The following is a 12,649-nucleotide window of genomic DNA, read 5'->3' as shown; positions in this document are numbered from 1 at the left end:
AACATCCTATATACATTCTCATAGTCCCCAGAGGATGAATCCTACTAATTTATGTGATCCTGAGTTTCTCCCTTAAACCACCATGAAGTTTACACTTTTGTTTTTTATTGACATTTCTCAGGAACAATTTGATCGATTAGCATGATATTTGGTAATGATGTTCATGTTTCCCAGAGGATGCAAGCCTAAGGAGTTTGGTGATCCCCCGACTTTTTACCTAGCGCCACCAGCTGGTTAAGGTTTTACTTCTCCATGGCGCATTGCTACAAAGTTTCATACAGACATTGATGGTTCCCACTTATTGTGACTTTCTAGTTGAATTATATTTAAGTGTCACATTGAGGTGGACATTTGTCGTTTAGAGTGAAAGGCCATCATGACGTGGTTCAGACATTCATGCTCAGGATGAATTGTAATAACTTTGGTGATCCCTCCTTTTTAACTCTAATGCCATCTTCAGGTTGAATTTTTAGATGTCCAGTTCTTTGGTTTATGATCAAATACCTGAAAAACTAATAATAATCCTAAGCCTCAGCTGTACTTTTTATTTTGTGCTAATTAGCAAATATAAGTATAAAAATGCACTAAAGTAGGATGATGAACATTGTAAACATGACCTGCTAAAATCTCCATGTTAACATTGTAATTGCAAGCATGTTAACATGAAATCATTGGAATTAAGTCTCTCAGAGGCGTTAGAATGGCTGTACACCCAGTCTTTTGATAATATGAAATCAGTATGCTAGGTGATGAAAAAGCCTCTGCCCTGTTTTACTTAATTCATCTCCCAGCCTTGTGTCTGATGGATGCTCAGAATGCAAGCTTGTATTTGCTTAAAGCCAAACCAAATGATGTCAGAAGAACCTGCTTTGAATGCAGGTCACTGCCGCATGTGTACATGAATGAATACACATGCAGGGTTTGTTGATGTCGCACCGTGGCTGCCTGCCTAAACTGTGTTCATCTGGTCCCCGCAGAGGCATGGCTCAGATGAGGAAGTTGGCATGTGATGGCATCAGGACAAACTCCCGGGGCGAGCCGCAGGTCCCGCTGGTGTCAGCCAGACAGGAGATCCTCACCAGCCTGGTGTCTGCCCTGGACTCAGTGGTACGTCCCAAATCAAGCCTCACGCAATGTCAATTTCATTTTGGATGTCTCAGTCTGTCTGGTCAAGATGATTAATAAGTCTGAACATCTGAGTGAAATTCAGATCTAAAACATCTTAATAAACAGCTGCATTTCATTTCTGAATCTGACAATATTTCTTGTGTATGTCTATATGCATTGACCAAACAGAAATTCACTCTGTGATAGTATCTGAGGGTGAGATTTAAATATCCAATTTTCCATTCCAAGAGAATGAGAATGTAGTTCTTCTAGTAATCAGTTTTCTTAATGAACTCTTGAGTTGCAGATTTCTTCCTCAGAGTTTCTAGTAATGATTTATGAGTAAATGATGGCTGTTTCCTTGTTCTGCAGTGCATGGCGATGTCTAAGCTCAATGCTGAGGTGGCGTGTGTCACCGTACATGAGGACAGCGTGATCGCTGTCGGCACAGAAAAGGGCAGAGTCTTCCTCAACTCCAGGAGGGAAATTCAAACAGACTTCTACAAGTTCTGCCGTAAGTTTTCCTCTCCCCTGTAGTGTTATTTTCCCTTATTCAGCCTTGACAGAGCATTGATCACTGTCATTATAGCTACAGCTGTTAGACAGTTACATAAAATGCACTTGTGTGTCAGGCCTGTCCCTGCAGGATTTTGCAGTTTGTTATCGCACAAAATGCAGATTCAGCCAAAAAGCTTCAATAACTGCAGCAGCTTGCAGTTTCGCTGGATATCAGATTACTTCAACATGAAATGATTGAATCAACAAAGCAGTTGCAGCTTCACACCATTTTGCCCTTTATCAGTTAACTCGATATCTCAAGAAAACTGCCTCGTCACATCTCATTTGGAAAAACCATTTTATATGTTAAGTTTGCAAAATTACAGCCAGATCACTTATTACGACTTGTGGTACTTTTGAGACAGAGACTCTTTTAGAAGGAGACAAGTTTAAATTAATATTACAGGTTCTACTTGTTAGTGAGGTTAAAGGAGCTATGTGTAAGTTTTACTACTGCTACATAGCCAACATTAGCATTAACTGCTCTTTATTTGCCAGTCTTGCCAAGAGTCATTATTGCTTTTACAAAACAATAGGTTATAATACACCCTCTGAGAAGGGCAGACTGGATGTTACAGTGACTCGGTATCAGAAAGTGATGAGACAGTCCGACTGGGCAGGGGCTAGCTGGTTAGCATGCTAACTTCAGGATAAGAAAGGAAGTGATAGAAGTAGAAAGAAAACAAAAGTGTTGCTTTCCACTTATAGAGACAGCTCCCGGTGAGTAAAGTTTGATGCTGAACAGAATGTTTCTTATGGACTGGTAAGCAAAGTCAAGGTCTTAGATCAAGGCCATCCCTTAATAGAATTAAAAAATTTAAAAGGAGGTTAAATATTTCTGTGCCATGTGAGGAAATATTCCAGTCTACCTCTGACTCAAATTGTAAACTCCTTGCTTCAGCCCTCATTTACGTATGCAATTAGTATGCAAGATTTCAAGCTGAGTCACATTTGAGAAGTCAGTGTTGGGACATGAAGCCCCACCTGTTGACCTTGAGCACAGAGGTAAAACAGCAAATAATGGTCTCAGATTCAACAATGTTTCCCTGCTAATAACACCAATTTAAGGGGCTGTGACCTCCCATTACAGTTTAATTTTATCAGGCTTGTGTCCATACAAGGTGAAATTTGTTTTTCCGGCCTGTTACAGGGAACAGTTGCTCCAGTTTGCTTTGTTTAGTAAAGAATAAATATAGAAATAAACCATTGTTTGTGGTTTCAGGTAGCTGGCCCTTTAACTATAACAAATGAGGAAGGTTTGAACTAAGTGGCTTTGTGTTGCCCACTTAATCACCAATTGTCGGAGATGCTTTACGTTTATCCAGATACATTCCAAGACAAACAAGTCATTAATTTTATATGGCACTATTTTTCAAAAGGTGACATATTCATTACTTTTAGGAATAAGTCTCTCAATCATCTTGTATTTTGTTTCTTTGGAAACTTGAAAGTCAAGGCACCAAGGAAACATTTACTTTTCTCCAAACCCTCATTTCAGCTCACTGGCAAGCATCTGTAATGTTGTTGTACATTTGTTTTAAAAAAAAAAAATAATAAAAATTTTAAGTGTTACTGCATTGTGACTTTTGTCATTTGGCTTTAGGGGTGCCATGTCTGCAAAATTTGACCACAGCAAATGCTCATACCAAAGACCAGGACGGCGATCTCAGCAAACTGAGTAAGGATGGTGAGCATGGCAAACCAAGAGCTCCATCAGATGCTCAGTCCAACATCTTTGTTCTGAGGAAGATGGTGGAGGAAGTCTTCACTGTGCTTTACAGTAAGAAAGGACCGAATGCATGAGTTCGTTTCCCTTTATCGTAATTATTACTCTCATTATTTTTAGCCCAGGAGTAGCAAAGACTGATTCTTAAATTGTTTTCAGCTGCTCAGGCGCAGAAGCCGTTAGTTCTAGGTCTTTGTTCCAGAGCACTCACACTGCCTTGTGCAATACGCAGGTGAAGCTGTGGGAAAGAGCAGCCTGGTCCCTGTGCCTTACGAGTGGATCCAGAAGGACCCCAGCTGTGTGGTGGCCCACGGTTTGCCTGATGGAGTCACTCTGAAGAAGCCCTCCGAGTATGACACCAAGACCCTGATGAAGATTCTTGAGCAGAGCCACCGAATCCAGCTCATAGTAAAACGGTGAGTCTGCGAGGGGAATGTCTGATGTTTGTTTCTGAACAATACTCTGCTGTTTGGGATAACAGACTTCTGTTTGAGGGCTTGTGTCAGAATATGAAACCAGATGTTTCACATCTGATCAGTCCAGAATGAATAAAAAAAAAAAACATGTTAGTCAAATCAGTTTAGCCTCTAATGCTTTGCAGAGATACATACTTGTGTTTGGCTGGAAGCACATGTCTGGCTTGCCATCTTCTGCAGTTAGATATTGGTAGCAGACAGACTGTGGTGTATTAGTGAGGGTTTAATTCAGTTGGGGAAAAACATTTTCTGAGGTTACAGGTCAGTCTTTCCAGAACATATTTTCTCCATAAAAAATACTGGCAATATTTAAAAGGCTGGACGAGGAGCAGTGGTGTGTATTTTGTCAACAGCAGTCAACAAGTAACACAAAGTCTGTTAATATGTATTAAAGGAAAAAATTAAGTCTGGCCAATATCACTGAGGCTGGGTAACTCCAAAAAGGCCTGATCCTCCCAGAATCCTCTTGGTAGGAGTTGGGCACAATCTCCAATATATATTTACACATTTGTGTAGGAAAAAAAACATGACTTGTGCCATGTTCTCCTCCCTGTTAGAGTGTGTGTGTGTGTGTGTGTGTGTGTGTGTGTGTGTGTGAGAGAGAGCATCTCTGTGGGGCCAGTTCAGCAGTAATGTCCAGTGAGCAAGATACCTGTCCCCATGACTTTATGTTTACTGTATAAATAGGGCAGTAAAAACTGTCAATAGATCCTCATCAGACTGTCAACAGCCCTGCATTAAAAATAATTTCAAAAGGCTGCATTATTGATCAAATATGATCCATTTTGAGTAATAGATCCATGAATTGGAAGGTCTGTCGGATGCCAAAACACTACACAGTGGTTTATAATGCTATGAGAGAGGATTTTAAAAACTTTGGAAATAATCATGGCAGCAATCACTTTGTATTTTGTTATGATGATCACCAGATAAACGTAGATGTCATGTTACAGAGTAATCTACAAGAGTCTCGGTGATGTATATCATATACTGTGATTGCACCATCCCTGGTTTGATTCTGTCTGAAAACGTTTTGTTGCATGTGACTCGCTTGTGATTTCCTGCTGAGTTGAGACTTCACCAGTGTTGCAAATAAACATTTAAATTCAGCTGGTCCAGATCAGCAGATCTGGTGTCACAGGACTGAAAATAAAATATTTTCTGTTTTAGTGCTGAACAGAATTGAATGCCTCATTAAAGCTTCATTAGATCACCTATTGGCAGCAAAAAAAATCTTTCTGCATCTCCTAAGTCATTAATTAGACTTTAAAAACTTTTTTTCCAGTTTTAGTTCAGCCCACTCAGAGTTGTTTTAAGACTCTTCAATGTGTTTGCTCTCTTAACAACAACAACTGTCACATGTCTCTACCCACAACAAATTGGGGGTTTCCTCTCTTTACCACTGTATAACTCGGTTGAATATGAACAGTCTGAGAACACATGCAACACTGTAACTGTTGTTAAGACATGCTCAAATTTGTGTGAGAACAGAACATCATCAAAATACCATGTAGACACACCATCATCTGATTTAATTTATCTTTCAGTTACTGCTTCTAAAAGCTATCAAGGGGATGTCATACTGGAACAGATGCATTTGTCCTCCTCGAAATCTGCTGCAGCAAATGCAGCATGAGCCAAGAGATGCTTGGCAAAGTGGTGCAGTTGGCAAACAAAAAGCTTGATGTTGAGCTGTGATGTGTGTAACTCTCCAAAAAGATCAAATGTTCTGTTTAAGATCCAGTGGAACCTCTATCCAGTGTTTTTATTTTCTTGATTTTGATTTCATCTCTGTGCTCAGGCCAGCAGAAGATCTCTCCCGAGAAGCCAAGTCCAGCGCCGACGTCAGTCACAACGCTCCGGCCGCTGTCATGACGCCGAGCAGCCATGGCCCAGGGAAGGGTACTACCCAGGTAGTCACGTCATCAAGTCCCGCCACTTCCAGCAACTCTGTTCTGTCAAACTTCCTGTACGGCATGCCCATGTCCTCCAAACCCCACCCAGATGGCAAGCTGGATTTCAAGCCCATGTCCCTCCTCAACCTGGGCAAGGACAGACTCGCGAATTGGACAGACAAGAACATGTCTGTCAAGGACTGCGCTAACAATGGTAAGGTTTGCACGTGTGGATTGGAGGGTGGGATTCAACATTGACGTAACATAACGATCATAGTGTTTCACCCTGCGCCTCCAGTGTGCCTCGACAGTGGTACATTTGCTGTATGTGTATTGAAGTCAGATTATTGCACTATTCATTATTTCATTCAAAGCAGAACTTTACTGTTATAGGACATTTTCCTTGTTATACTCAGATTTCTAAAGTAATCCTTTAACTCACAGCCACCAGCAATCACTTAACTGTGTTTGAAATTCTAGAGTCGAAGTCATAGTAGAAAAACAGCAGAGAAGATCCAGGAAAAAAATGTTTTTTTAATTGTTTATACTGGTAATTTACCATCTTTTACAGTTAATTAACAAAGTTAGTCAATTAATATCAAATGCTGGGGAAACTAATTGCTGAATTTCTTTGTGAAATGAAAGTGAATTGGACTGAATATATTTAATTTCTTTTTTCATTTGCATTTTCAGATGAGACAACAAGACTACCTGGTGAGCAAGGTCAGAGCCCTCCTGGCATCCACATCTCCAAGCGGCTGCTCTTCTCCATCGTGCATGAAAAATCAGGTTGGTAACACACTACCTGAAAGATGTAGGTGTGTCTACAGATGTCGGCTTTATTTTAAACACAGCTACTTCTGTTTGTGTGTATGAAGTTAGATAGACTGAGTACTCCTCACATCTTTTCTCTCAGCCAACACTTTTGCATAATTTTGCTTTGGAAACCATCAATACCGTGCGACATTTGAGGCAAACTCAGAAATGTTTATACATTAAGACTTTAACTGCAAAAGTGTTCCCAAATATTTCCCTTCAGATATCCTCTTAAGAGGCTTCAGAGTCAGACATAATATGAAATGGAAAATTAAAAAAAAAAAAAAAAAAAAAAAGATGCATCATTATTTCCATTGTAATTCACATAGAGGAATCATCTCTCTTTAGAAACCTTTATTATATTTAGGAATAAAGTTCTTTGAATTAGAACAGTGTTGTCATGCAGCACTGACTTCATAATGGTGTAGCTGCTGAAGGGTCGTGGTAACGGCATGATATTCAAAGACTAAAAATGACAAGTTGTGGTTTTATGGAGGAGTTGTGTACCAGACTATTTCTTTGCCAGCAGAGTGAGTTTTAGTGTAGTTTAACATATGATATAATGCGTTCATTAGTCTCATATTGAACAGACAGATTTCATGCGCTCATCTAATTCTCATCAAGAAAGTAAATACATTTTCGGATATACTGTTGTTATACTGTGTTTGAGCATTATCATGTTTGTTTTTCAGGTGTCAAACTCAGCTCCCACATTTAACAGTGTCTTTTTTTTTTTTTTTTTTTCTCAATAACCACATTTATGAAAAAATGTTTGATGATGTACATTTGAAATATATACAATTATGTTAAAAAACAAGCACAAAAAAATCCCAAATTTTGGATCATATATTGGTACTGGTATCAGTATCAGTGTACAGAATCCAGTATCAGTCAGTCTAATATAGTGACAGAAATTACAATCTGCTAACACAGAGAAACAAGGATTTTGTTTATATTGTTTCACATCTTTTCCTGTCTTTTCCCTTGTTTTGCCTGGATTTGCAGACTCACACAGTAGCCAAGCACTGTTTACTGAACCAAGGCTGAACGTTACTAACCCGTAACCATTAAGGGCTAAGCTACTAAGATGTCAACATTAATCCTTTAAGAAGATTGCACTCATTTCCCAAGTTGACACTGAGTAGATGGAGAAGATTAATTTCAGATCTTTAGCACTACAATGAAATAAAGCTCATTTGAATGTTAAAGCTCCAATAAACATCTGCTGTACATAAAACACTGGACACAGGAGTTGTTTTGTTTCACTTCTCCTCCTTGCAGAAAAGTGGGACTCGTTCATTCGGGAAACTGAAGACATCAACACTCTGAGAGAATGCGTTCAGATTTTGTTCAACAGCAGATATGGTGAGAAAAGCCTCTTCTCTGCATTTAGATTCTCTGTTTCACGTATATAGGGTGCAGTTCAGAAAGGTATCTCTGCCTCCTCAAGCAATTGTTCATGCATAGTGATGATTCTGTGGCGTATCTATGGATGTTGATAGATTGGGGTCACTGCTTTCGGTTTGATCATCTTTCCCTCAGTGGTACACAAACAAGACACGTATTTGTAACTGCAGTGTACTGTTAATTGCTGCAAAAAGAAAATGTCTAAGGAAGAAGAAAAACACAGCTGATTACAAGTTCACATCTTGAAATATTTGCATTGTTTTGCAGCTTATTTGAAAGTATTCAGAGGATGCTGCAGTGTACTTATACTGCAGATACTGTGTGTCTACAAACAGCTTCCACAAACTGGGGGGGAAAAAGCATTTCCACATTATGGCTCATGGGATCTGTTCCCAGAATTCTTTATCCAAGCCCACAGCACTGATTATCATTCCCTCAAAGTTTCTCATTTAGCTTGAATTAGCTTCACTTCTGTAAACCTTTACTTGGGGTTTGCATCCCACTAGAGGCTGCTTTTCTTTATGCAAATGAATGTTTGTAGAGTAACAAATGTATCAAGTAGAATAAGAAAAAACCATCACACAGAGTTCGAAAAAGCTAAGTGATATACTTTCTGTAGAATCACACTGTTTGTCTACAAAGCCTGTCGCTTATCGTTTTCTCCCTCCAGCTGAGGCCCTGGGTCTAGATCACATGGTGCCTGTACCCTACCGCAAAATAGCCTGTGATCCAGGGGCCGTGGAAATCATAGGCATCCCTGACCAGATCCCCTTCAAGAGACCCTGCACCTACGGGGTTCCCAAGCTCAAACGCATCCTGGACGAACGCCATGGAATCCGCTTCATAGTCAAACGGTGAGAAATGCTTTAATACCGCAACAATTTTTTGAATGTTGTTAGTATGTTGTATCTGTTTAGGCAGATAAAATCTTTGGGATATTTTCATAGAGTCAGACAGTTGAACACCTGAAGGCTTGCTTTCATAACAGACGCTTGCCGCCACATTATCATCCAGCTCCACTCCACCAAACTACAGTGTGGCATCGCTTGTGAAACTTTTGTTTAGAAAAGATTTTTAATAAGCCACTACGAACTGAGCCAGCCTATACCATCTGTCTGTTAAACGTCTGCCTCCGTCAGCACACTATGTCCCACCATTTCCTATTCATGTCCCAGATGACTCTCCCTCGCCAGCATGTTGTGCTAACGGCTGCTCCTCCACCCATTTGTTTAAGCTAATTTAAATGAGCCACCGTGCCTTGTTTGAGATTACACGTCTTTTTAACGAATCCTGCAGGCAGTTCATTAGCGTTAATACAATTAAGAAAGATTGAAGACGTGATTCTGAATTACATCACGTTCCCATTGTGATTGAGAGATGTTCCAGATGCAGGGCCTGATTTTTTTTTTTTTGTTCTTTGTTGACACACTGTGATCATTTCTAAACAAACTGATTGTTGATTTTAATGGTTTGCTGCTTTAATTGAAACCAAAATGTTGTTTTCATTTGAAGCTGCAGCCTTGCTATTAATCATGCCAAGATGATATTACATTTAATTACAACCTGATTTAATTTCCATGTTATGAGCAGTTAAATTTCTAAATTATAGACACATACATCAACATTTGCTGGGTTTTGTTAATAATGAAAATCTCAGTGAGTGTTGTTAAAAGCATACTACAGGTGTAGCTCGAGGGAGGTGATGTGCTTGGTCAGTTGGTCTGTTGACTCAATGCTCAACACTCCAGAGTAAAATATCTTCACATCCATCATTGGATGGATTCAGTTTGGCTCAGATATTCATGGTCACAAAAGGATGAATCCTGATGACTTTGGTGCTCCCTTAATGTTTTATCTTGTGACGTTAACTTTCAATACTTCATGTCATCAAAAGATACCTCAGAAATGTTGTGTAACACAAACATGCCAAAGTTTGCATGCTAACAACCTAAGATTCCTAAAGAATAAGGGCACTGATTTGTTTTTTTTGAAAACTCACAATGCATTAGTCTGTCTCTTAATACCTCAGGACTTTCCTATTTTGTGTGGCACTCAGCCCCAAGCCCATTGGTTTCTACTGAAGCTTTAAATCTTTAAAAACAGGTCACAATTATGTAGTTTCCATTTTAAAAACAGCTCAGTAATTTTCTTATGCAGCTGGATGCAGTAGTTTTTAACAAATGTTACTCAAACAAGAGTAAATGGTGCATTTGTCAGAGAAAGCTTTCAGTCAAGGATGAATACACATTTGGTTTTTTTTCCACGTGTATGTGGTATTGAGTGGAAATTAACTACAGTGTCCATGTTCCTTGTAATGGCACAGAGGAATGAAATGTATCAGACTTTGGATACACAGACAATACTTGTTAGTAACATCAATTCTTTGGTGTTTTTGATCTTTTAAGGGATTTGTTGAAGAATAATTTAAAATATAGAAGGTTAATATGCTCACACTTAGGAAAGCATTAAACTCAAAGTGGCGCCGAGCTTCAGTACGGCAAGGAAAGCTGATGGATATCAAGCTGAGCCTGACAAAGTGAAGCTTTGACTGATGAAAAGTTGAGCCAACATGGAGCTGAGACTGACAAGCCCTAACATGGCCACCATACATAACACAGGATTAACCCTTTTTCATTTCGGTAACAACACTGTCTTTCCTCTACACCAAACATTTTGCTCCACTAGTGGTAAAAAACTGAGAAAAGCAACCGCTGTTTATGGTGTGTTCTGAGCTTTATGTAAAAGCTGTAGACGATTCATCTTTTTCAGCAATGACCCCGAAATATAAAATTAGGTCATGTGGCTTTAATAAGGTAGTAAATCAATTATAAATGTACAGTACCTATAAATAACACCGCTCTTGACCAGATGGAAGTTTCACAGTTTCAAAAGTTTTTTTTTTTTTTTTTTTACAAATAGATGCAACTAAACAAAACTTAAAGAAATAGTTGTGTCTGAAGATGAATTATGATCGCAGCAAGAGAACAAGGTCTCAGTGTCTCAGTGGTAGACTGAGCCGGAGCAGATGCCAGAATGACTATATCACATCCACAGTTATTTTTAGTAGAAGGGATTCGCTGGAAAAACAAAGGAATGCCTCAATTACTTGACTGTTTGACTGAGGCTGATTGTTTAAAGAGCAGCTAATGTGTGTAAAGAAGAGCTGTTAATGATGTGTTCCTCCACATGTAAACTGTTTACAGCGTGATGTTTGCCCTGACAGCTGGATCGCTCTTTGAACTCAGTCACTAATGGCCTATTTTTTTTTCTTTTTTGTTTTCCAGAATGTTTGATGAAAGGATTTTCACTGGTAAGACTGTGATTAATTTAGTTTTTGTTTCAATAACAATTTTCTCATGCATTTGGCCTCATTAATAAAACATAGCTGATCTATTTGTGACTTCTCATTCCAATATCTCGAATTATACTTGAAAAATGTGACGTTCTTTCTAGAACCGCATGTTGTCTCTTTGGAAAAATAATAATACTTATATAAGTAGCATTAAACCGATGTATTACAACAGTGTAATACAACAGCCCTACAGAAAATCCTGTCTTCATGAAGGCTTCAGATCATTTTTTGTTCCTGCTCTAGAGAAATGTTTCAATTTGATGGTCACTGAGAGGTATTTCTAAAATTTAATTCCAGCCTCATTGATGTAAATTGGATGCACAAAATATTAGGAACACCTCTCAGCATAATGCACTACAATTAAATATGAACTACAGCCTCCTAATTCGCCATAAAGTTGAAATTAGTCTTCATGACAGTAGGACATATTGCAGGACTGTTGTATTACACTTGAACTTGACTGGCCGAGCGTATAAGTTGCTACTTGTTGTTTGGTCACCTGATTGGTGCGCACTAGAGCCTGACCGATAACTCAGCTGGGCCAAGTGTGTCAGCAGGTAAAATGACAGAAATGGAAGTAAAAGAAGAAATGCCAAACATCTGTTCTGAAACTTTGTCATTGTTCCACCAATTGTAAAACGCCCTGTTCATTACATTCATTGGTTTGATTCGTTAAAAACAAAACAGGGAATTTTATCAAAAATGTTTATTTATTGTATGGATTGTGTAAAGAAAATGAATATCAGCCAGATTATCCAAATATTTTAAACTGTCAAATATCAATATCAGACTCAAAAATCCTGAAATCAGTCAGGCTATAGTGCACAAACAAGCGAAAAATGGGATAAAATTAGTGCTAATTAGACTCGTTGCCCAAGTGTAGCTGCATTTTCATTAAAATGAAAAATGATCTACATCTTTTCAAAGGGAATTTTGGGAGAAATGTAATTATTTTGGTAGGAATCCATGTGGGCTCAGTGTTGAACCTAGACCTAACCCCAGCTATTCAGCCATATGATATTTGTCAGGGGCTTTACAATTAATTACAGTAAGTGGCTGACAGAAAACTACCCTGTCAAGTCTTTGTTTATATATGTAACCCCACAGACGTTCTCCTCCAATGGGATGCAGTGTTTGTTTATCTTCATGTGTCTTGTTTGTTGAAGCTGCTGGCAAGATTGCAAGGGAGGAGGGAAAGCATGACCTGGGCTCCACGCCTGAAGACAGCTTCCCTGACAATCTGAGCATCCCGCCCACCGCTGCCGAGCTGGTCAGCAATCCTCACAGCAGCAGGTCAGACAGCCCACACACA

The 12,649-nt window shown here is 39.1% G+C and overlaps 1 protein-coding gene across 1 annotated transcript in view; it reads left to right on the top strand.

Moving 5' to 3' along the window:
* gtf2ird1 (GTF2I repeat domain containing 1) overlaps positions 1 to 12,649 on the top strand; it is a 32,546-nt gene that overhangs the window by 5,088 nt on the left and 14,809 nt on the right. Inside the window, exons 2-11 of the mRNA XM_056397286.1 lie at positions 978 to 1,107; positions 1,480 to 1,621; positions 3,269 to 3,445; positions 3,624 to 3,807; positions 5,669 to 5,976; positions 6,456 to 6,551; positions 7,860 to 7,943; positions 8,656 to 8,839; positions 11,270 to 11,295; positions 12,504 to 12,630. Of these exons, the coding sequence (XP_056253261.1) occupies positions 982 to 1,107; positions 1,480 to 1,621; positions 3,269 to 3,445; positions 3,624 to 3,807; positions 5,669 to 5,976; positions 6,456 to 6,551; positions 7,860 to 7,943; positions 8,656 to 8,839; positions 11,270 to 11,295; positions 12,504 to 12,630 (1,454 nt within the window). The 5' untranslated portion in view covers positions 978 to 981. The remainder of the gene's footprint in view (positions 1 to 977; positions 1,108 to 1,479; positions 1,622 to 3,268; positions 3,446 to 3,623; positions 3,808 to 5,668; positions 5,977 to 6,455; positions 6,552 to 7,859; positions 7,944 to 8,655; positions 8,840 to 11,269; positions 11,296 to 12,503; positions 12,631 to 12,649) is intronic.

Source organism: Seriola aureovittata, chromosome 15 (assembly GCF_021018895.1).
Source record: "Seriola aureovittata isolate HTS-2021-v1 ecotype China chromosome 15, ASM2101889v1, whole genome shotgun sequence".
Classification (NCBI taxonomy): Eukaryota; Metazoa; Chordata; class Actinopteri; order Carangiformes; family Carangidae; genus Seriola; species Seriola aureovittata.
The sequence above is the reverse complement of the archived record's forward strand: the minus strand, read 5'-3'. Positions and strand labels throughout refer to the sequence as shown.